Raw genomic sequence first — 23,841 nt, forward strand, 5'->3', positions numbered from 1 at the left:
AGTAGAGATGGGGTTTCACCGTATTAGCCAGGATGGTCTCAATCTCCTGACCTCATGATCCGCCCGTCTCGGCCTCCCAAAGTGCTGGGATTACAGGCTTGAGCCACCGCGCCCGGCCCCCTCATTTGTTTTGACATATCTTTTTTTTTTACTTTTTACATATTATCGTATCTATTCATTTTTGTTTGTTTTGAGACAGAGTCTTGCTCTGTCCCCCAGGCTGGAGTGCAGTGGCGCAGTCTCGGCTCACTGCAACCTCCACCTACCAGGTCCAAGCAATTCTCCTGCCTCAGCCTCCCGAGTAGCTGGGATCACAGGTGCCCGCCACCACGCCCGGCTAGTTTTTGTATTCTTAGTGGACACGGGATTTCACCATGTTGCCCAGGGTGGTCTCAAACTCCTGACCTCAAGCAATCCTCCTGCCTCGGCCTCCCAAAGCGCTGGGATTACAAGCGTAAGCCACCACACCCAGCTAGGATTTGAGCTTTGGATTCAAACTGAACAGAGGCTGTGGGTGGTGGGTCACACCTGGAATTCCAGCATTTTGGGAAGCTGAGGTGAGGGGATTGCTTGAGACCAGGAGTTTGAGACCAGCCTGGGCAACATAGCAAGAACCCCATCTCTACAAAAAAATTAAAAATTGGTCAGACATGGTGGCATGAGGAGGCTGAGGTGGGAGGATTGCTTGAGCCCAGGAGTTGGAGGCTGCAGTCAGCTATGATCACACCATTGCACTCCAGCCTGAGCAACCCTGCCTCTAAAAACAAACAAATATAAAATAGAATTGAACTGATCAGCTGGCCTAGGAGGTGGGGGCTATTATTGTTCCCATTTTACAGATGAGGAAATTGACTTTGCCTGACTCCAAACATTCTGCTTATGCTCAGCCAGGCACAGTGGCTCAGGCCTGTAATCCCAGCACTTTGGGAGGCCGAGGCGGGTGGATCACAAGGTCAGGAGATCGAGACCATCCTGGCTAGCACGGTGAAACCCCATCTCTACTAAAAATACAAAAAATTAGGCGGGCGTGGTGGCGAGCGCCTGTAGTCCCAGCTACTCGGGAGGCTGAGGCAGGAGAATGGCGTGAACCCGGGAGGCAGAGCTTGCAGTGAGACGAGATGGCGCCACTGCACTACAGCCTGGGTGACAGAGCAAGATGCCGTCTCAAAACAAACAAACAAACAACATTCTGCTTATGCTCTATGCTGACAACCACTTTAAAGAATGAATCAACTGAAAAGAAAAGATTCATGAAGGGGTTCACCTAAGAAGCTGGCACTCCCTGTGCCTCTGGAACAGAGTCATTCTGCAGATGGGCTGGGTGAGGTCTCCAGCCCTGGAAACTGCAGATTCCTCAGCTTCCCATTTCACGCAAGGCACTAGAGCCCACCCCACTGTTTGCTAGATAGAGGGTGATGCTCTGAAATGAACCCACCATCCAAGTCTCTGCTTCCCACTGAGCAAGGAACAGGGGAGCCTGTGGTGTTCCAATGCGCATCGGGCACTGGCAGAGCACTTCTCATGGGCTGACCTGTCTAATCCACATCACCAGCCTAGGAGCCCACGCGATCATTGTCTCATTTCACAGATGAAGAAACTGAGGCTGAGAGAGGTGGGCCGACTTGCCTAAGATCGCCTGGTGGAAATGAACTCTGCTTGGGCCTCTTGGGGCCTCAGTGGCTCCAGAAATTGCAATGGGTAGACGACGCTGGAGCAGCAGGGGCCCCGAGCCAGTGGGGACGGTTCCGCCCTGCCTGCCCGGCCCCACTGCCCCAGCCTCACCTGAAGCACCACCTGCGGTCGGGAGTGCCGTCTGAGCTCTTGCCCACAGTGACCATCTCCCCGGAGCGGAAGGCCTTCCTCAGGAACACGGGGAAGGAGCGCTCAATGTCCAGGATGGTGGTGGCCCACTGCGGAGAGGGAGGGTCAGGAGGGACATCAGTGAGCCTCACAGCCCGCGCCTGCCGCTCTGATGGCAGAAATGAGACAACCGGCCAGGGTGGGCCCAGAACTAGGCATTTACACTCCTACTGCCCCCTAGACACAGGATTCATAAACTCAAATACCCACAGGTGGCAGGCAGGAAAACAGATGGGTGAAACAGGATCAGGTGCAGAAAGGCTGCAGTCCAAGCCCCATCACACTTACGCAGCAGTCGCCACTCAGTGCTGAGAACATGAGGGAGGCGTGGAGACTGGGGCGAAAAGGGAGCAAATGCCCCCATTTAAGGGGGTAGCTGCCACTTACCCCACCTGAGGGCTCCCAGGCAGGAATTCGGACCCTGCACTGCCTGGGGCTTCCAACTTTTCAAGAAAAGCCGGAAATCTGGATTTTCATAGGGTAACTCTTAATTTTTAAATTTTGCAGTTTTTTTTTTTTTTTTAATATAATGGTCTGAGGCTGGGTGGAGTGGCTCACACCTGCAATCTCAGCACTTTGGGAGGCCAAGGCAGGCCGATCTCTTGAGCTCAGAAGTTCAAGACCAGTCTGGGTAACATGGTGAAACCCCATCTCTACCAAAAATACAAAAATTAGCCAGGTGTGGTGGTGCACACCTTAGTCCCAGCTACTTGGGAGGCTGAGGTGGGAGAATCACTTGAGCCTGGGAGGCAGAGGTTGCAGTGAGCCAAGAGCATGCCATTGCACTTCAGCCCACAGGATGCCCAGTTTGCATCCTGTAATGCCCAGTGGGGAAACTGAGGCCCAATGAAGTAAACAATACAGATAAAGGTTAAGAGCAGGCTGGAGTTGTTTCCCTCAGACCTAGTCCCGGGAGGACAACCTTGGGCCTTTTTTTTTTCACTGCATCATTTTCCTGAAATGCACAGTCAAAGTAAATATGGGTGCTGTATTTCTGGGCCATGAGGCAGCACTGTTTATTAGGACATCAGGTTTGTAGGCTGCACCTGGCCTGGGAGGGCTGTGATTCCAGCGCCTGCCCTTCCCAGGATTGTATAGAAAGCTTTTGGGAAGTAAAGGCTGCAGCTCCCCGGGGCCAAGGCAGCCCCCGTCCCCATTGGTTTCTCCTCTAGGAAGCATGCTCACAGTGCTAGTAAAAGACCCCCGTGAGAATGCCGACATCCCTGTGCTGACGTGCTGGAGCACAAAAGCTGCCCCTGGGCTCAGCGTGGGACCCCTGCTGAAACGCTGATGCCCACTGAGCACTTTCTGAGCTGGCAGAAGTCACTCAGTCATGCTGGGTGGAGCCAACTGTGTCCTGTGAGCTGAACCACAAGGAGAATCTGAGTCCACCGCTGGGGGCAGGCAAGAAGCCACCTCGAAATTCATGAGGCAGCTCCGGGAAGTCAGCAGCAGCCTCTGATGCCCATTTTACAGACAGGGAAGTGGAGGCAGAATGAGAAGACACGGCTTGCTCAGAGTGGAAGGCCGAGGAAGCCAGTCGGGTGAGTGTCCTTGGAAGGACAAGGGTGGCCAGTGGGATGGGGCTGGGGGCCCTGGGGCCTCACCTGCAGCTTCCAGATGTGCTTGCTCTCCTTGGAGACCTGGCCCACCGTCTCGCCCATGAGGGCAATGAGCATGTTGAGCAGCAGCACAAAGGTGAGAATGATGTAGGTCACCAGTAGGATGATGAAGACCACGGGGTACTTGGTGCTGCTCAGCATCTCCAGGTCGCCCATGCCGATGGTCAGCTTAAACAGGTCCAGGAGGAAGGTGCTGAAGGTCTCGCTGTCGCGGCACGAGGGGTAAGTGGGCACTGTGCAGTTGGTCTGGTCCTCATTGCACACTTTCAAGTTGGCGCACGGGTTCAGGAGGGAGACCAGGGCTGTGGGAGGGGTGGGGGTGGCACTCGCTGAGTGTGAGGACACGCACAGAGAGGTGGAGGGTGTCATTTTCATTTGCTGGAGGGGAAAGCTGAGGCCTAATGAGGGGAGCACCCTGGCCCACACGCTGACCTGTGTCACCCTGCACGTCAGCCAAGCCACACCAAACCTAAGTCCTCCTGATCCCAAAGCCTTCGAAGCCTTTGCTCTTTCCATAAACTCTTGCTGATAGGAAGAGGTTCCCTCTCTCTCTCTCTCTCTCTCTCTCTCTCGCTCTCTTTCTTTCTGAGATGGGGTCTTGCTATGTTGCCCAGGATGGAGTGCAGTGGCTACTCACAGGCGCAATCCCACTACTGAAAAGCATGGGAGTTTTGACCTGCTCTGTTTCCAACCTGGGACAGTTCACCCCTCCTTATACAACCTGGTGGTTCCCTGCTATTGGGAGGGAAGAGGTTTTCAGGATCTAGTCCAGGGAGGGTCTCAATTTTCCCCACCAGGGGACATTCAGCAATGTCTAAAGACATATTTGGTTGCTACGACTGGGGGTGGGGGTGCTACTGGCATCAGGTGGGTGGTGGCCAGGGGTGCTGCCCAACACCCTACAATGCACAGGATGGTCCCTGCCATGAAGAATGATCTGGTCTCAAATGTCAATAGTGTTGGGAAATCCTAATGCAACCTACCATTCTTAGAGGTACTGGGGGCTTTGGAATGTCCCTATTCCCAGGGGCAGACTCTCTCTCTCTAACAGTTTCGCACTGCAACTCAACCCAGAGAGGAAAAATGGGGGCTGAAACCAGGCACCAGTCCTGACTGTCCCCGAAGCCATGTTCTCTAAGGGGCCTCTCCTATTCTAGACATCTCAAACTCATCATGGTTCTCCTTTCCTACTAAGCCCAGGTAAAGCTTCAGATTCCTTCTCAACACAGTTTGGCAGCAACAACCTGTCCCTAAACCAGCCAGGGAGGGGAGCACGAAGAAGGCTCAGTCTCATCAGTCAGTGGGGCACAGAATGTCATATTGCCTGCAACCAGAGATCAGAGTATGCAGATTTCAACTCATATGCTAATACTCTTCAGTTGTATAGCACCTTCTCAACACAGAAGGATTCTGAGACCTTGTCTGGACTCACCAGAAAAACTGTTCTGTGATCCATTAGTAATGTCTGCTATGGGCACCAAAGTGTGGGAAGAGAAGCGTGTGTGTCCTGTTTATGTCATGTCAGCCTCAGAACCGAGATCTAGTGCATCCTATAAGGAGAAGCCCTGTGACTGAGCTGACTGCTCAGCTGCTACTCTAACCCTTGTTTCTCCTCAGTTTCAACAACTAGGACTGCAGTAGGGCTAGATCGCTGACCTGAATCCCAAACCGCTGAACCCTCGACACTGTCTAGTTTTTCCAGTGTGATTCCTGGAAGGGGAAAGCTGTACCCTGTCCCTATCTCCCCAGTGAAAACCACAATTCCACTTCCCCCCAATAATCCACATAGAGCCTTGACCACCATCATGGGTTAAAATATCACCCTCATGAGATTCCTGTGCCAGGTTCGTCCCCAGATGAACCTGCTCAGATGTGAATGTGTCTGGGTCTAACCTGAGTCAGCCACTCCCCTTTGGATGCTGGGCATTGATGTCAGATCGCCCACCCCTCAGGGACCAGCCCAAGGACTTGGTCAGTTTCTCCAGCCCTGGTCCCTGGTCCTTCCCCCATGGCCCATGCCACTGAGGTCCCAGAATGCTTCTGAGTGGCATTGTGACATCAGGGAGAAGGTGTATCAAAGGCAGCTGATGTCAGGCTTTAAGAAAATACCTGGGCTAGTAGTTTAATTATTAAATTTTATCCTTCTATGTATCCATGCCCCTTCAATGTGGCTTTACAGCTTCTCCCACCAAGAAGTGGAGTCTAGGCCAGGCACGGTGGCTCGCACCTATAATCCCGCACTTTGGGAGGCTGAGGTGGGAGGACTACTTGAGCCCAGGAGTTCAAGACCAGACTGGGCAACATAGAGAGACCCTGTCTCCACCAAAAAAAAAAGAAAAAAAAGAAATGACGTCTATTTCCCCATCCGTTGAATCGAGGCCGGCCTTGGGACTTGCTTTGGCCAACAGAGTAAGGCAGCAGTGATGCCATGCCAGGAGGTGTCCTTGAACACTTCTGCTCATGTTCTTGGAAGCCTAAGGCTACCATGTGGACAAGCCCAAGCTAGCTGGCCAGAGATGAGTGACCACGTGGGAGATAGATAGCAAAGCCCCTCTAACCAAGTCCATACTAGCTAGACTGGTCAGCCGGCAGCCAGCCTGCCAGCTGACCACAGGCACAAGAGCCTGTAGGGATCAGCCAAACCTGGCCCAGGGCAGCACAGCCACCCAGCTGACCCACCGACTCATAAGCAGTAATAAGTTGGCCTGGTGCAGTGGCTCAAGCCTGTAATCCCAGCACTTTGGGAGGCCAAGGTGGGTGGATCACTTGGGGTCAGGAGGTCGAGACCAACCTGGCCAACATGGTGAAACCCCATCTCTACCAAAAATATAAAACTTAGCCATGTGTGGTGGCACAGGCCTGTAATCCCAGCTATTCGAGAGGCCGAGGCAAGAGAATCGCTTGAACCCTCAGCTACAGAGACCTTGCCACAAAAAAACAAACAATAATAATAATAATAAGTGGGTGCTATTTTAAGCCACTAAGCTTTAGGTGGCTTCCTTTGTAGCAATAGCTGACACTCCAGTTTTACCATTCACTAGCTTTTTTTCTTTTCTTTTTTTTTTTTTTTTGAGACAGAGTCTTGCTGTGTTGCCCAGGCTGGAGTGCAGTGGCGCCATCTCGGCTCGCTGCAACCTCTACCTTCTGGGTTCAAGCGATTCTTGTGCCTCAGCCTTCTGAGTAGCTGGGTCTATAGTTGCGTGCCACCATGCCTGTCTAATTTTTGTATTTTTTGGTAGAGACAGGGTTTCGCCATGTTGGCCAGGCTGGTCTCAAACTCTTGACCTCAAGTGATCCACCTACCTTGGCCTCCCGAAGTGCTGGGATTACAGGCATGAGCCACTGCGCCCAGCCACCATTCACTGGCTTTTGAACTTGTGCTAGTTATTTAACCCTCCTAAGCCTCAGTTTCCTTTCCTATAAGAGGGGATAATAAAGGCACTTAGCTTACAGGCTTGTTGGGAGGCAAGGATGGAAATGTTACTTAGTCTGGTGCCTGGCACACAAATAAGAACTCAGTGGCCAGGCATATTGGCTCACACCTGTAATCCCAGAACTTTGGGAGGCCGAGATGGGTGGATAACCTGAGGTCAGGAGTTCAAGACCAGCCTGGCCAACAGGGTGAAAAAAAAAAAAAAATTAGCAGGGTGTGGTGGCAGGAGCCTGTAATTCCAACTACATGGGAGGCGGAGGCAGGAGAATCGCTTGAACCTGGGAGGTAGAGGTTGCAGTGAGCTGAGATTGCACCATTGCACTCCAGCCTGGGCAACAGGAGTGAAACTCCATCTCAAAAAAAAAAAAAAAAAAAAAAAGAACTCAGCAAGGCTGCTATTGTCCCCAATATATCACGGCTACTGTTCCCATCCTTGCACCACGCCTGCCAGGCCCACCTGAGCACCCAGAGCTCACCTGAAGCGTAGCCGATCATGAAGAGCAAGTAGACCAGCAGGAATCGGAAGAGGTCCTTGAAGAGGATCTAAAGACCCCAGTGGGATTATGGAGGCAAAGAGGAGACATGTGGTTTCTCACTTTCCCCATTTCTCCATCTCCACCCTGGTCCCACCCCAGTGTCCAGACCATGTCTCCTGCCCTCACGGTACCCGGCATCCTCAGGTCTGCAGGCGCATAAGTGTGCATGTGGTGTGTGTGGCTCCCTCCAGGAACACACGAGTCCAGAGGGCCCTCCCAGCCCGTACCTTCTGGATCATGATGCTATAGGTCCCTGTCAGCTTCAGCCCACGGGTGAAGTAAAGGGCATTCATCCAGCCCAGGACCAGGGCAAAGACCATCACGGCCAGGTAGGCCTCAATCCCTGCCAGGTAGAGGGCTGCTGAGACGATCACCAGGACAGAGTAGATGAAGCTGCAGTGCAGCAGAGACCATGAGAGAGGCCAGAGGGGAGAGGGGACAATGAGGCTCTGGAGGGGGAGACAAGCCTCCAAGCCCTCCAGGGTATCAGGACTTCCCAATGCTTTCTAGACCCCCAGGAAAGAAACAAAGTGGATTAGCAGGGTTCCCCAGCATTCTGTTAACAACAACATTCAATGAGCTGGCAATTAATCCTGAGGTCCCACAAGATCCTGAAGTGATGCCCCTTGGAATTGCTAAAGAAAGATTTAGTGGTGTTCAGTGGAGATTTTGTGGCTAAGTGAATTTCATCGTTCTCCAGCTCTAAGGGAAATGTGGAAGAGGTAATACACACGCAGTAACTCTCTCATCCTGTGTCCCAGGCAGACATCATTAATCAATCCCAACTCTTTCCCACTAAACACAGACACAGGTGCAAAATTCTTAACATGGCCCTTCAGGCAGACATTAGCAATCATTCACCAGCATAATTATTTCCATCCATGGTATATATGATAACTCCCTAGCAATCAGAATTTTTCTTTAACCAGAAAACCCTATTGTTTGTGGCTTTGTCCTGACTTTGGGTTAGAGCTGCCCAGGCTGGGTGCATTCATTCTAATAGAATCACTTCTCTCCTGAATCGGGATGACCTAGCAGCCCAAACCCACCTTCCTCACCCAAAAGCTGCCAGCCCAGGGACCTCTACTTACTAGAGCAGCTGGAAGGAGCCATCAATGAAGAGAGAATTCACTCCAGGGCATTTCTTCATGAACAAGTCTTTGATCTGGAAGACAGAAGGGAGCACGTGAAAGGGGTGGGGCCAGCAGGAGAGGAGAGGAGGAGAGAGGAGGCAGAGAAAGCAATAGAAGACAGGGAGGCAGAGGCTAGTACAGAGTAAAAGACAAAGGACTCTTTCCTGCTAGAAAAGGAGAAAAAAGCAGAGATGGAGAATATGGGATTGGAGGAGGTAGAAGAGAAATGGGAAAATAAAAGGAGGAAGGAGAAGGACGATTTGGAGGAGAGAGAAGAGAAGAAGAAGGAGAGAAAAGAGGTGCAGGAAGGGAAGAGGAAGAGGAGAGCAGGCAGAGTGGGGGGCACGGGGGCCAGGCACTCACGTTGGTGAAGAAGAACAGGACCCCAGTGAAGAGCGTAATGACCTCGCCAGCCAGCCGCAGGTAGTCCACCGTGGTGCGGTAAGGGTACGGTGGCTGGGGAGCAGCAAGGGCACACAGGTCGTCACCCAGCCCCTCCGACATCCAGCCCCCAATCCAGATGTTCCCCCAGACCCAAAACATGTGGATCCCATGTAGCCTCCTCCTTCACTCTCTTGCTCCTGAGCCTCCCTCCTCCCAGCTCAGGGCCACCCCTGCATGTTGGAGGGCGCCTCCCCAACCTGTTCCTAAACCTTCTCCAGTTCCTCCTACAGGGGACCCAGAGGGACGAGGTTGTGCCCCCGTCCTGCATGGCTCAGCCAGTGCCTGTCCCAGCCCCTGCCTGGTCCCTGGGCACTCACCGTGCCCTCCAGAGGCTGGTAGTAGGCGGTGAGGGTGAAGATGACCATGGCGCATAGGTAGGAGACCACGTTGATGTAGAAGGACACGGCCCCGAACTTGCGCCACTTATCCCGCAGCAATTCATTGATGGGCTCCACAGCCAGCATCTCGTGGCGGTTCTGTGAGAGGCAGGGTGGTCAGGGGCTGCCTTCCTGAGGTGGGGGGTCCTGGCAGGCTGCCCCGGGCGTGCTTTCCCCCACCCTCCGGCCCAACAGCACTTTCTCTTTCCATCCATTCCTCAGCTGCATTCAAGGATTCATGGGGAATTGGACAGACACTGAAAATCAGCCCCAAGCTCCCGCACTCACCATTTGAAATTCTGCCCAATTCTGCCTCAATGTACCTTTCCGCCCTATTCTAGCATCACAGAACTCAGAACTGGAAAGTCCCTTAAAAGACATTTATTTTCAGGCAGGGCATGGTGGCTCACGCCTGTAATCCCAGCACTTTGGGAGTCCGAGACAGGCAGATCACCTGATGTCAGGAGTTCAAGACCAGCCTAGCCAACGTGGTGAAACCCCGACTCTACTAAAAATACAAAAATTAGCCGGGCGTGGTGGCGCACATCTGTAATCCCAGCTACTCCTGAGGCTGAGGCAGGAGAATCACTTGAACCTGGGAGGCAGAGATTGCAGTGAGCCTAGATTGCGCCACTGCACTCCAGCCTGGGCAACAAGAGCGAGACTCCGTCTCAAAAAAGAAAAAAGGACATTTATTCTCATGGTTCCCAAACTCCAGTCTGGATAGTACCAAGCTGTTGGCCACAAAATCATCTATGTAGCTTGCTGCAAGTATAAATCCTGGCCTCCATTCTCAGAAATTGATTCAGAGAGAAAGATTGAGAAATTTTTACCCAAAGATGATAAATGATTGATTTACCACAATTCTCCAATTCTGAACCCAGGGCAGACATCAATAATTGAGCCCTGCACAATTGTATTCATACAGTTCCCTGGGTAGACACTACCAATCAATCAGTTTGCACCTGAGATGCTAAACCTGCTGCCACCACTAATTTAAATCAAGATGGCCACTAATTCAAAAAATGACAGAAATGAAGTCTTGCAAGGAAGCCGAGCTTACAGACCAGTAAGCCACAGGGCAGGGTTAGAAGGGGGACCACCTGCACCCAGTCCCCAGCATTTTCTGCTCCATTTGTATAGCTTCCTAGCCCTTTAATGACTTGAGTTTCTCCATAATCATGATTTGTGCAATAACACAGCCACAGAGATGCTCCTGTAGTGTTATTCCTGATAGTTACAGGCAGAAACAAACCCAAACGACCAACAATAACAGAACGGTTCATTTGAATATGGTACATTTACATGCAGTGACAATATTACCAAAGAATATTTAAAACTACAGAATGATGTTCACAAAATATGGCTAAGTAGAAAAAAAAAAAAGCTTGTTTTGTCTTGTTTTGTTTTGTTTTTTGAGACAGGGTCTCACTCTTTCACCCAGGCTGGAGTGCAGTGGCATGATCTCGGCTCACTGAAGCCTCGACCTCCCCAGGCTCAGGTGATCCTCCCACCTTAGCCTCCCAAGTAGCTGGGACTACAGGCTCGCACCACCACGCCCAGCTAATTTTTATTTTTATTTTTATTTTTGTAGAGACGGGGTTTCGCCATATTGTCCAGGCTGGTGTCAAACTCCTGGCTTCAAGCAATCCGCCCACCTTGGCTCCCCAAAATGCTGGAATTACAGGCATAAGCCACCATGCCTGGCTGAAAAAAAGAGCTTTCAAAAGTTCATATAACAACCACGAATGGTAAAAGCTGACATAACGTTTACTCTGTGCCAGGCCATTCTAAAATTAACCTCTTTGGTCCTCCCAACAACCCCATGGGATATGCATGATCCTTATCCTCAGGTTACAAACGAGGAAACTGAGAGCCAGAGAGGTGGAGCCACTTGCCCTGAGACACACAGCATGTAAGTTACAGAGCCAGGATCCCAACCCAGTCCTACCTGCTCCAAAAGTCCACCTTCCCACAAGTCTTGCTCATTTCCTCACATGCCAGACACTGTTCTGGGCACTTAATTGGCACCTTCTCTTGCATTCAGGCAACAGATCCGCCACGTTGGGTCCTAGAGGCTGGGGCTCGCTCCCCTAGCCCAGCCCCAGGGCCCCATCCCTGCTCCCAGCCCTGCCCCTCCTTCCTCGCACCCCATGCCCTCTCCTGGAGCCCACCTCAATCTTGCTGTTGTACACCAGGATCTCCAGCACGGAGGCCTCTTCCCCACACGTGTCCAGGGAGGAAAGGTCATAAAGCGAGGAATACACTGGCCCGTAGGCCCAGTCCTTGAACTTGCGGGACAGGTGCCGTGTGTCCTCATCCGTCACCTCCCGCCGGATGATGTGCTGAAAGATCTACACAGAGGGCCAGGAGGATCAGGGGGCTCACACTAGAGAGGCCCCCAGGCCTGGGCCCAGCTCAGCACATGACGCCTCCCCAGAAAACAGCTGAGCACCGGCTGCTGGAGGACCCCTTCCTCATCTTAATTCTTGCTCTTATTATCTTGGTTTACAGATAAAGAGTGGAGGCTGGGAAAAATGCAAGATGTTCCAGAAGACACTTAACCAGTCAGCTGGAGCCAGACGGAACCTGAATGAGCCTTCAACATCTTAATTGTAATGAATATCTTCTTCATGCCGCTAAAATAGCAATGAATCCATCTTAATAATATGTGAATTATAATACTGACGATCATATGTGGTCCTTCCTGTTACCACTCCTTCCCTGACTTACACACAGGGAAGCTGAGGCACAGAGAGGGGTTGGGAATTGCCCAAGGTCAGGCAATGTTGGGATTTTGGGATTTGTTTTTGTTTTGAGATAGAATCTCACTCTGTCACCCAGGCTGGAGTGGAGTGGCGTGATCTCAGCTCACTGCAACCGTCGCCTCCCAGGTTCAAGCAATTCTCCTGCCTCAGCCTCCTGAGTAGCTGGGATTACAGGTGCCCACTACCACACCTGGCTAATATTTCTGTATTTTTAGTAGAGACGGGGTTTCACCATGTTGGCCAGGCTGGTCTTGAACTCCTGACCTCAGGTGATCCACCCACCTCAGCCTCCCAGAGTGCTGGGATTACAGGTGTGACCCACCGTGTCCAGCCAGGATTTTGGGGTTTTTTTGAGACAGGTTCTGGCTCTGTTGCCCAGGCTGGAGTGCAGTGGCACTATCACAGCTCACTGCAGCCTCAATCTCCTGGGCTCAAGTGATCCTCCCACCTCAGCCTCCCAAAGTGTTAGGTTTACAGACATGAGCCACCGAGCCCAGCCGAAGCTAGGATTTAAGCCGGAGCCTTTCTACTGCCTCAGGGTCCTGGAATAATTGCAATTTTAGTAATTTTTGCTACATTTTTATTTATTTATTTTTATTTTGGTTTTTATTTATTTAGGATCTCACTATGTTGCCCAGGCTGGACTTAAACGATCCTCTCACCTCAGCCTCCCAACTAGCTGGCATTACAGACATGCAAGTGAGCACTTATTACCTCTCCTGGGCTCCTTCCTAAGAGCCTTATGTGGATACCGCATTTAATTGTCACAGCACCACACCAGAGGGCACTCTTATATCCCCATTTTACAGACAAGGAAACTGAGGCACAGAAAAGGGAGATGTGATGTCTGAGGTCACACACTGGGAAGTGGTAGCACCAGGGCTTGGACAGGTGCTCCTGCCTCTAGGGCACTCCAGACTTGGTTCCCAAACAGAGTGACAGTGCCCCCCAGAGGACATTTCAGCAACGTTCTGGAGATATTTTTGGTGGTCACAAGTGTAAGGGAAGGTGCTCCTGGCATCTGGTGGGTACAGGCCCAGGATGCAGATCAATGTCCAGCAAAAGGACAAGATGGTCCCCACCACAAAGAACCTGCCACCCAAAATAATCGTGCTGAAGTTGAGAAACCTTCTCCAGGCCCCATGCTGTGCAGCCCAGAAAAGGGAAGGAACTAGGGCAGGGGCACTCAGCAGGTTCCAGGCTGGGAGCACTGCTGGGCTAGAGCCCTGGGACTCACTCTCCTATCAGTGGCGCATCCTGGCTGGTAGGGGTGGAGTGGTGAACATCCATTAGGGTGACATGAGGCAAGAGGCTCAGGGATGAAGCTAAGGAGCTTGGCTGGACACTAGGGAGCCATAGCAGGTTCTTGAGCTGGGACGTCTGCACACTGGGGTTGGCATGTTGGGAGGTGTGTGCACATATCAATAATGAATACCAGCAGCAGACCCTTGTGTGTGTGTGCAGAGGGGCACGAGTGGGTGGATCAGCTGTGCCCCCAGCTATACACTCACCCCAATCTTGCCCGTCTTGGCAGCCATCATGAGGGGTGAGAGGCCGTCGTTGTTGAGCACGGCCTCCAGGTTGCTGTCGGGGAAGAGGCGGGCACACTTGAGCAGCAGCAGGTCATACATCTTGGTAACGAACTTGGTGTTCTCACGGGTGTTGTCGGCGATGGCCACCAGCGCGTGCAGCACCGTGTTGCCGCGCGAGTCCTGGCGCCGCATGTCTGCCTTCTTGTGGGGGTTCTCCGTCAGGTAGTTGACAATGTGGGGCTGGTTGGTGCAGGCAGCCAGCGACAAGGGCAGCTCCCCTACGGGCCAGGGTGGAGGGTGGGAGGTCAGCGAAGGGGGCCCAGGGTGGGACTCTGCCTGCAGACACTTGGGGGATGGACACTGTGGCACTCTGAGGATGACAGAGACAGCACCAGCAGTGGATATGAACTGCACGTTTCTCTGGGTGATGCCAGGGTGATAGGGTGTGGCTAGTGAAGGGCACAGCCATGCGAGTTGGAGGCTGTCAGGGACTGGACACATCCAATGATGGAATTATTATTATTATTATTTTTGAGACAAAGTCTCACTCTGTCACCCGGGCTGGAGTACAGTGGCACAATCTCGACTCACTGCAACCTCCACCTCCCAGGTGCAAGCGATTCTTGTGCCTCAGCCGAGCAGCCGGGATTACAGGCATCTGCCACCACACCTGGCTAATTTTTGTATTTTTAGTAGAGACAGGATTTCACCATGTTGGCCATACTGGTCTCAAACTCCTGACCTCAAGTGATCTGCCCCCCTTGGCCTCCCAAAGTGCCGGGATTACAGGCGCGAGCCACCGTGCCCAGCCGATGATAGAATTCTTTGTGTGACTTTGTCCCTGAGCTGCACATAATGAGTGCCTTCAAGCAGGGGCAAGATTCAAAATATTTCATGAGTCCAGTGATGACAACGGCAGTGGTGGGCTTTGGGCCAGGTGATGTTGGTCCCAGCATAAACCAGATTAAAGGACACAGACAATACAGAGCTGGGTGCTGACAACACAGCCCAAGGGCCTCTCATGATCCCCACTACACAGCTGGGGAAGGTGAGGGAAGTGAGGCCACACGCCTGGAAAATGCAGAGTGAGGATTTGGCTTTTTTTGTTGTTTTCTTTTTGCTTTTTAAAGACAGAGTCTTGCTCTGTTGTCCAGGCTGGAATGCAGTGGTGCAATCACAGCTCACTGCAGCCTCGAACTCCTAGGTTCAAGTGATCCTCCAGCCTTGGCCTCCCAAGCAGCTGGGACTACAAGCACATGACACCATGCCATCTAATTTTTTTTTTTTTTTTTTGGTACGGAGTCTCACTCTGTCACCCAGGCTGGAATGCAATGGGGAAATCTCGGCTCACTGCAACCTCTGTCCCCCAGGTTCAAGCGATTTTCCTGCCTCAGCCTCCCATGTAACTAGGATTACAGGCACCCACCATCATGCCCAGCTAATTTTTGTTATTTTTGTAGAGATGGGGTTTCACCATGTTGTTGGCCAGGCTGGTCTCGAACTCTTGACATCAGGTGATCCGCCTGCCTTGTCCTCCCAAAGTGCTAGGATTACAGGCATGAGCCACCATGTCCAGCCATTTTTAAAATTTTTAAAAGAGACAAGGTCTTGCTATGTTGCCTAGGCTGATCTCAAACTCCTGGCCTCAAGCGATCCTCCTGCCTTGACCTCCCAAAGTGCTGGGATGACAGGTGTGAGCCACCGTGCCTGGCTGGAGTGAGGATCTGAATCCAGGTCCATGGTGCCAAGTTCCCCAACGGCACTTACACCTCAGAGGCAAGGGCCCCGTGACCAAGACCAGCGTGCAGCCTGTGCTCCAGAGTGCTGTCTGCGCCCACGGCCAAAGTGGCCCTGGGTGTCTAGGGGATGGTCAGGGCTGCAGACACCAAGCAGATCACGCTATCTCCCGCCATGCTTCTCCAGCATGCTGTCAGCCCCTACCAGGCCCCTCCTTACCAAAGTAGAAGTAGCCTCCCTCATCCTTGGGCTGGAAGAAGCGCCCACGGGCCTGGGCGTGGACGTCAGCTCCTTGGGCCACGAGGAGCTCCACGTAGTGTTTGCAGCGACGCTCGATGGCGATGTGCAGGGCCGTCTGACCTGGGGACAGAGGACAGTCATTCAGGGCCCTGGTGGGGCAGAGACCCAGCCAGGCTTGCTGGGGGTGGGGGTGGGGTGCAGGATGTAGAAACTGGGGTGGGAAATGCAGGCAGATTCCTGCCCAGCAACACCCAAGGGCAGCAAATAGGCCCTTGGATATTCCCCGGGATCCAGCGCAGAAGCAGAATCTCAAGCCCAAAGGATACCCAGTTTGTGGAATCCTGAATGTGAGAACTTTTTAGATTCATAAGACGCCTAAAAACTCCTAGAGGAGGCCAGGTGCAGTGGTTCCCGCCTGTAATCCCAGTGCTTTGGGAGACCGAAGAGGGAGATCACCTGAGCCCAGGAGTTTGAGGCAAGCTTGGACAACACAGTGAGACCTCATCTCTATAGAAATGTTAAAAATTAGCTGGGCCTGGTGACTTACCCCTGTGGTCCCAGCTACTCAGGAGGCTGAGGCAGGAGGACTGCTGAAGCCTAGCAGTTCAATACCAGCCTGGGCAACTGATAAAGTTTGGCTCTGTGTGATTTCCCCATTGCATTCCAGCCTGGGTGACAGAGTGAGACTCCGTACCAAAAAAAAAAATTAGATGGCATGGTGTCATGTGCTTGTAGTCCCAGCTGCTTGGGAGGCCAAGGCTGGAGGATCACTTGAACCTAGGAGTTCGAGGCTGCACACCTCACCTTGAATTGTAGTTCCCATAATCCCCAGGTGTCATGGGAGGGACCCCATGAAAGGTAATGTAATCATGAGGGCAGTTACCCTTATGCTGTTTCGATAGTGAGTGAGTCCTCAAGAGATCTGAAGATTCTCTAAGGGGCTTTTCCCCCTTTTGCTTGGCACTTCTCCTTCCTAGAACCATGTGAAGAAGGGTATGTTTGCTTCCCCTTCCGCCATGATTGTAAGTTTCCTGAGGCCTCCCCAGCCCTGCGGAACTGTGAGTCAATGAAATCTCTTTCCTTTATACATTATCCAGTCTCGGGCAGTTCTCTATAGTAGCATGAGAACGGACTAATACAACAACATGAGACCCCGTCTCTACAGAAATTTTAAAAATTAGCCTGGCATGGTGGTCCATGCCAGTGGTCCCAGCTACTTGGGCGGGTAAGGTGGGAGAATCGCTTGAGCCCAGGAGGTCAAGGCTGCAGTGAGCCATGATCATACCACTGCACTCCAGCTTGGGTGACAGAGCAAGAACTTGTCTCAAAAAAAAAGAAAAAAGAAAAAAGAAAGAAAAATCCTAGAGGAAACAACAGTACCTTGGCCTCCCAGAATTTTGAACTCAAGATAAAATATTCATGGATTTTGAATCTTAATATCCAGGCATATTGATTCTGTAAATCAACTCTGATTTACAGAATCTCAGAATTCAGAACTGGGGAGCTTGGCCCCCTGCTGCCTTTGCCTCTCAGAGCTTGTGAGCTCAGGACTCATTATCAGAGAGCCTTAGAGCACCCACCACCGCAGCATCCTAGGACAGATCCCCAGTTCATGATCCCTAGACTTGCTGCATCTCAGAATCTTGGAATCCTTTTTTTTTAAGACAGGGTCACATTCTGTCACCCAGGCTGGAGTTCAGTGGCACAATCATAGCTCACAGCAGCCTCGATCCTCTGAGTTCAACTGATCCTCCCACCTCAGTCTCCCGAGTAGCTGGGACTACGTGCACCAACATGCCTGGCTTTTTTTTTTTTTTTTTTTTTCGGGACAAGTCTTGCTCTTGTCTATCACCCAGGCTGGGGTGCAATGGCATGATCTTGGCTCTCTGAAACCTCCACCTCCCGGGTTCAAGCGATTCTTCTGCCTCAGCCTCCCAAGTAGCAGGGATTGCAGGTACATGCCACCAAATGTGGCTAATTTTTGTATTTTTAGTCAGGATGGGATTTCACCATGTTGTCCAGGCTGGTCTTGAACTCCTGACATCAAGTGATCTGCCCCCACCGTCGGCTTCCCAAAATGTGCTGGGGTTACAGGCATGAGCCACCGCACCTGGCCCTATTTTTTTTTTTTTTTTTTTTTTTTGCATTTTTAGTAAGGACGGGATTTCACCATATTGGTCAGGCTGGTCTTGAACTCTTGACCGCAAGCGATCTGCCCCCCTTGGCTTTCCAAAGTGCTGGGATTACAGGTAAGAGCCACCATGCCTGGTGGAATCTTCTATTCTGAAACTCAAAACAAAGTTGGAAGGGGTAGTTACTGTTCCTTCGTCCATCCATCTATCCATCCATCCATCCATTCATTCATTCGTCAGGTCCTGGGTACATGCTGGCACTTAGGCCCAGATCAAAGCTCTCAGGGGTCAGACAAGCAAAGGACAGTATCTCCACCAGCCCTCGTGGCACCCCTGCCCAGCCCGGGGCCCACCTCGATAGTAGATGTCGCGGAAGGGCGAGTTGATGAACTCCCGCATGTTGCCGGTGCGCTCCGCGATGTCCAGCAGCACAGGGATGGTGTCATTGCGGCCGCTGCTCAGGTTCAGCAAGGCCTTGGGCAGGCAGGTCTTCCCTGTAGATGGCTCTAGCAGGAGAGACATATAAGATGAGGCGGTGCTCCAGCCCGTGACCTTGAACTTGTAGGCATCGGGGTACAGAGCACTGGGTAGGGGGTCGGACGTCTTGGCTGCCAACATCTCCTCTCCGAGCCTGTTTCCTCATCTGTCCAGTGGGGACCCAGGGCCATTCTATCTGCCTCCAGTGGTGCTGAGAGGGTGCAATAAACTCATGGGCTTAGGTGCTTTGAAATGTAACAGGCTTCAGCCTACAGATTGGTATTTATTTAATTAATCTTATTTGGGAAGATTTTTTTTTTATTTATTAATATCTTTTTGTTTTAAGAGACAGGGTCTCACTCTGTCATCCAGGCTGGAGTATAGTGGTGCAATCCTAGCTCATTGCAGCCTCCGATTCCTGGGCTCAAGTGATCCTCCCACCTCGGCCTCCCAAGTAGCAGCTAAGACTACAGGTGTGCACCTCCATGCTTAACTAATTTTTTTAATTTTTATTTTCGTAGAGAAGGGATCTCACTATGTTGCCCAGGCTGGTCCCAAACACCTGGCCTCAAGTGATCCTCCCACCTCTGCCTCCCAAAGTGCTGGGATTACAGGTGTGAGCCACCACACCTGGCCCTTGAAAAAGATTTTTGTAAAGTGCTTCATAAACAAATAAATGGTGAGAATGCTGGGTTAAACAAAGCCAACCGTACTTCCTTACTACAGGACTTCTCAGAGCCTTTCATTCGCTAACAGGGACTGTGAACCTCTAAAAGCAAGACACACTAGGCAGCATTCACCCACCTGTCAGAGCACAGAATCCTTTTCCCATTTACACTGGTGCCCCTGGAAGGGAGTGGAGGGGTGCAGCGTTCCCCAAAGTGTGGGACTGTGTGCCACAGTGGACGTGAACTGACCTTAGGAGAGTCAGGAGAGAATCTTGGGGATTCTAAGGGTGCAACAATAATAACCCTGAAGGTTTCATCCACTATCGACACTTTCTCATGAAGTCAACTCTCTGTTTGGTACGAGCAGGTCCTTAACGCCTCTCACTAACACTTGCTGATGTCTCTTTGCAAGTTTCTTCCTATTGCAGCTATTTTTATGGTTACCTGAGTTGATTTATATCTCAAAAGAGTAAGTTGAAAACTCCCCTGTGAATCAAGGACAGGGCAAAATCATGCCAGGGGCTCTGGAATGGCCAGCGGGTGGGAGATGCAGGGGTGGGTTCAGGCACCCGTTCTGAAGCCAGGCACCTTGGGTTTGAGGCCTGGCTTTGCTCCTGACAGCTGTATGACCATTTCTCTGCTTAGGGTCCTTTCTGGCTAAATTAAAGCTATGAAGGGAAATCGAAGAGCTAATCAGTATTTATTGATTAGCCCAGTACCAGGCAGATAGGAGTCTTTGATAAATATTAGTGCTGCTGTTATCATTCCATGAGACGGGATTTAGGAACCGTCTCCCTAAATGCCAGGACTCAGTGGGGCAGACTCACAGAGACCTGAATTCTAGTCTTGGCCCTTCCAAGAGCAGGGTTGTTTGGGACAAGCCTCGTCCCCAGTTGCTTTCCCACTGTCCACCTGGCGCCCAGCTCAGAGGCGACACCATCCCTCTCATGGAACAATGTGGCCCGGCCACTGTCCCTCCCACAGGCCTAACACACTTCCCTCATCTCCCTCATTTTCCCCAGCGTCTCTGGCCTTCCTTCATCCACTTTCCACATAGCAGCTGGAACGGTCACTTCGGACTGCAACTGACCACAGTGAACTACAGGGCTTTTGCATCTGCTGTCCCTGAACCCCCACCCTAATCTGAAACATTCCTCCCTCCTCTTTTCATCTGGTTAACTGTACCTCACTCAGACGCTGCTCAAATGTCACCTCCTCCAGGAAGCTCTCCTGGATTTTCCCTAACTAGGTCAAATCCTCCAGGACAGACTTTTGTTGACACCTGTTACAGTTTGTAACTGTGTGCTTATTTCTGTGGTTGCTTGGTCAATGCTCATCCTGTCCAGAAGCCTGTGGACACCTTGAGGGCAGGGCGATGCCTGCTTTGCTCACTATTGTTCGGCCTCTGCCAAGCACAGGGCTTTGGAATTGCCCACAACCATTTGCTGAGTTAACACACGCATCGAATGAAGGGGAGGGCCGGGCACCCTGGGCAATTCCAAACCATAGGTGACCCAAAGTGGAACGAGAGACCCTGGATTCGGGCTTTCAGACACAGGTTATAGACCCAGGGACGGGGCGCCTGGGTGCTGGGAGGAGATGTCAGGAGCAGGATCTTCCCAGAGAGGAGGTGGAACATGCAGTTCCAGGAACCAGCCAACAGGTGGCGAAGCGGCTCTGCCCAGGGTGGGCTGCTGTAGCCAGGGGCTCTAAATTGATAATTGCCAAATTGGAGGTTGTGAAACTTTGCGGAGGGAAGGTGGGGGCAGGGGAGGGCGTCCCAGACTTCCCTGATCATCAGATGAGCTCATGACCCTTTACCATGCAGGGACGGATCCAGGTTTTATGGGACCTGGACTAAGTCCAGGACCTTAGAAAGGGCCTTAGCCAGGGGCCCTGGCACTTAATTAGTATCATGGACCTTACAGTAAGTCTCCCTCTACGCACATACACTACTCTCTGCAATTTCAGAGACCCACCTCCCACACTCATGCACAGACACACATGCATCTGGGGGTTCCTGGACGGTGCTAAAAGCTCCCAACTCAGGCCTGAATTCAGGAGAAGCCAGAGGCCTTGACGAGCCAGCCTAGTGCTGAAGGCACAGGTGCCAGCGTCCATCTCCCAGGATTCGCTCTACACCAGAATTCCCCACCTTTGCCTCACGTACTTGGTGGACCAGGAGAGGCCATTTGGCCAGGGCTTAAACATGGGTTATCTCCAAATAAGATTGTTCATGCCATCACTGAGCTACTCCAGGAGCAGAGAGAAGCCCCACCCTCCCACAACTCTAAACTTGTGCCTCCAAATGAGGCCACATCGTCTGGCCGGGAACCACGAATGAATATTTTTCATAAATCCAGCAATTGTCTTTTTTTTTTTTGAGACAGAGTCTTGCTCTGTTGCCCAGGCTGGAGTGCAGCGGTGTAATGTTGGCTCACTGCAACCTCAACCTCCCAGGTTCAAGTGATTCTCCTGGCTCAGCCTCCTAAGTAACTGAAATTACAGGTGTGTGCCGCTAAGCCTGGTTCTTTTTTTTTTTTTTGTATTTTTAGTAGAGACAGGGTTTCACCACGTTGGCAAGGCTGGTCTCAAACTCCTGACCTTAGGTGATTCACCTGCCTCGGTCTCCCAAAGTGCTGGGATTATAGGCATGAGCCACCATACCCAGCCCCAGCAATTGTTTCGTGGTAGACACAATGATACTGCATCATATTGTTTCAGTGTAAGAATGAGGTTGAGGCCAGCCTCAATGGCTCACGCCTGTAATCTCAGCACTTTGGAAGGTTGAGGCAGGAGGATCACTTGAAGCCAGGAGTTTGATACCAGCCTGGGAAACATAGTGAGAGCCTGTCTCTTAAAAAAAAGAAAAAAAGTTTTAGCCAGGCATGGTAGCTTGCACCTGTAGTCCCAACTACTCTGGAAGCTGAAGCAGGAGGATTGCTTGAGGCCAGAAGTTCAAGGCTGCAGGGAGCTGTGATCACACCACAGCATTCCAGCCTGGGCGACAGAATGAGACCCTATCTCAAAAAAAAAGAAACAAGTTGATAAAGATATATGTGGATGATGTAGCACAGACTTGTTTACTCTGTTTGGGAACTTAATTTACTTAAAGTAACTGAAGTCTTAAAAAATGGCCTCTTCTGGTTGGGCGCGGTGGCTCATGCCTGTAATCCCAGCACTTTGGGAGGCTGAGGCAGGCGGATCACCTGAGGTCAGGAGTTCGAGACCAGCCTGACCAACATGGAGAGACCTCGTCTCTACTAAAAATAAAGAATTAGCCAGGTGTGGTGGCGCATGCCTGTTATCCCAGCTACTTGGGAGGCTGAGGCAGGAGAATCACTTGAGCCTAGGAGGTGGAGGTTGCGGTGAGCAGAGATCATGCCTTTGCACTCCAGCCTGGGCAACAAGAACAAAACTGTCTCAAAAAAAAAGAAAGCCCTCTTCTGACATCCCTGAAGCTTCCTCAGACTTAGGCTGTAGACCAACCATGGGCAGCCTTCCAAGATGGGCCCTTCTTCATAGCAGGTGTCACAATTCTTTTCTTTTTTTCTGTTTGTCACCCAGGCTGGAGTGCTGCAGCCTCAGCCTCCTAGGCTCATGCAACCCTCCTGCCTTGGCCTCCCAAAGTGCTGGGATTACAAGTGTGAGCCATCATGCCCAGCTTAAGTGTCATATTTCTTGACATGGTATCTTGACTTGTGAGATCATGGCCAGTTTAATAATGGCTTACCCAGAACCCAGCACATCGCAGGTGGCTGATTTGGGTGCAGGTGTTCACAGGTAAGGCCTGGAGCTGTGGAGGGTGCTGGTATCCTGAGGTGGGTGTTTTGAATATGGACAAGGCTGAAGGGTGAGTTCTCTGGGCTGGGGCTTCAGCCCTAAAGTTGGGCTGGGGTGGAGCAGACCCCAAGAAGTAGAATCAGGACTACCAGCCCGGACACCCTGCCCATCCCTCCAGACCTTTCCTCAGGGGAGCAAGAGCTCCAGGACTCCAGCTGCCTGCACTGGGTTCTTTGTGGGATGAGAGCCAGGAGTATGCTGTGATTATTCCCCAGTTTGCAGATGAGGAAACAGAGGCTCAGAGAAGTCACACATCACTTAAGTGGTAAAGGTGGGATCTGAACCCAGGTAGGTGGACTCTGTTTACCCACTACACTAACCTTTTCATAAATAAGGGCTGAATGAATGAATGAATGAGTGAGTGGAGGTAGCTGAGGCCCAGAGAGGTGAAGGACACACAGGACCAGACTCCCTGTCCATTGGCACTTTCCAGGCCAATGCAGTCCACTGACCCCAAGGAAGAAGCTGAGGAAAAAGGGGGCCCCCAATGCTAGGCTTCCCCCACACCCCTGGCTGTCCCACTGGCTATGCCCATCTGGGTGGCTCACCTCGAAATTCCTCATCAGTCAGGCGTTTCTTGTGGGTCAGCAAGAAGGGGAGCAGCCCGTCCAGGTCGGCAGTGGAGCCCCGGGACACAATGTCAAAGAGGATGGGCCTGTTGAAGACTTTGAGGATGGGGGGCGGCTGGGGGGCAGGGGCTTTGGGGCTCTGCGGCTGCTTCCTGGAGGAGGTAGGGAGGCAAGTTGATGGGAGGGCTCATCCCCTGCCTGCCCCACTGTCCCTGGCCTTAGGGACCCAGAGACTGTGGCAGGGGGCGGGCAGTTGAAGCCCTACAAGGAACAGAGTGAGGCAGCTGTAAAAACTAAGGAATGTTTTATCCAACAAACGATAGCTAGTACTACTGTGTGTTGGGTGGAGACAAACAGAAAGAAAGAAATGCACAGACTGCCCATACATCTATCCACCCATCCATCCACACATCCACTCACCCACCCGTCCATCTATCCACCCATCCATCCATCCTTCCATCCTTCCATCC

General features: G+C 51.8%; 1 protein-coding gene across 1 annotated transcript in view; it reads right to left on the reverse strand.

Moving 5' to 3' along the window:
* The window catches only part of TRPV4 (transient receptor potential cation channel subfamily V member 4), a 65,505-nt gene that overhangs the window by 2,506 nt on the left and 39,158 nt on the right, over nt 1–23,841 (reverse strand). The window contains exons 2-13 of the mRNA XM_026454624.1: nt 23,351–23,523; nt 18,168–18,320; nt 15,662–15,802; nt 13,685–13,983; nt 11,580–11,759; nt 9,346–9,504; nt 8,948–9,040; nt 8,543–8,616; nt 7,679–7,844; nt 7,392–7,458; nt 3,468–3,784; nt 1,783–1,910 (exon numbers count right to left, since the gene is read on the reverse strand). Of these exons, the coding sequence (XP_026310409.1) occupies nt 1,783–1,910; nt 3,468–3,784; nt 7,392–7,458; nt 7,679–7,844; nt 8,543–8,616; nt 8,948–9,040; nt 9,346–9,504; nt 11,580–11,759; nt 13,685–13,983; nt 15,662–15,802; nt 18,168–18,320; nt 23,351–23,523 (1,950 nt within the window). The remainder of the gene's footprint in view (nt 1–1,782; nt 1,911–3,467; nt 3,785–7,391; nt 7,459–7,678; nt 7,845–8,542; nt 8,617–8,947; nt 9,041–9,345; nt 9,505–11,579; nt 11,760–13,684; nt 13,984–15,661; nt 15,803–18,167; nt 18,321–23,350; nt 23,524–23,841) is intronic.

This window comes from Piliocolobus tephrosceles, chromosome 10, assembly GCF_002776525.5.
Source record: "Piliocolobus tephrosceles isolate RC106 chromosome 10, ASM277652v3, whole genome shotgun sequence".
Lineage (NCBI taxonomy): Eukaryota > Metazoa > Chordata > Mammalia > Primates > Cercopithecidae > Piliocolobus > Piliocolobus tephrosceles.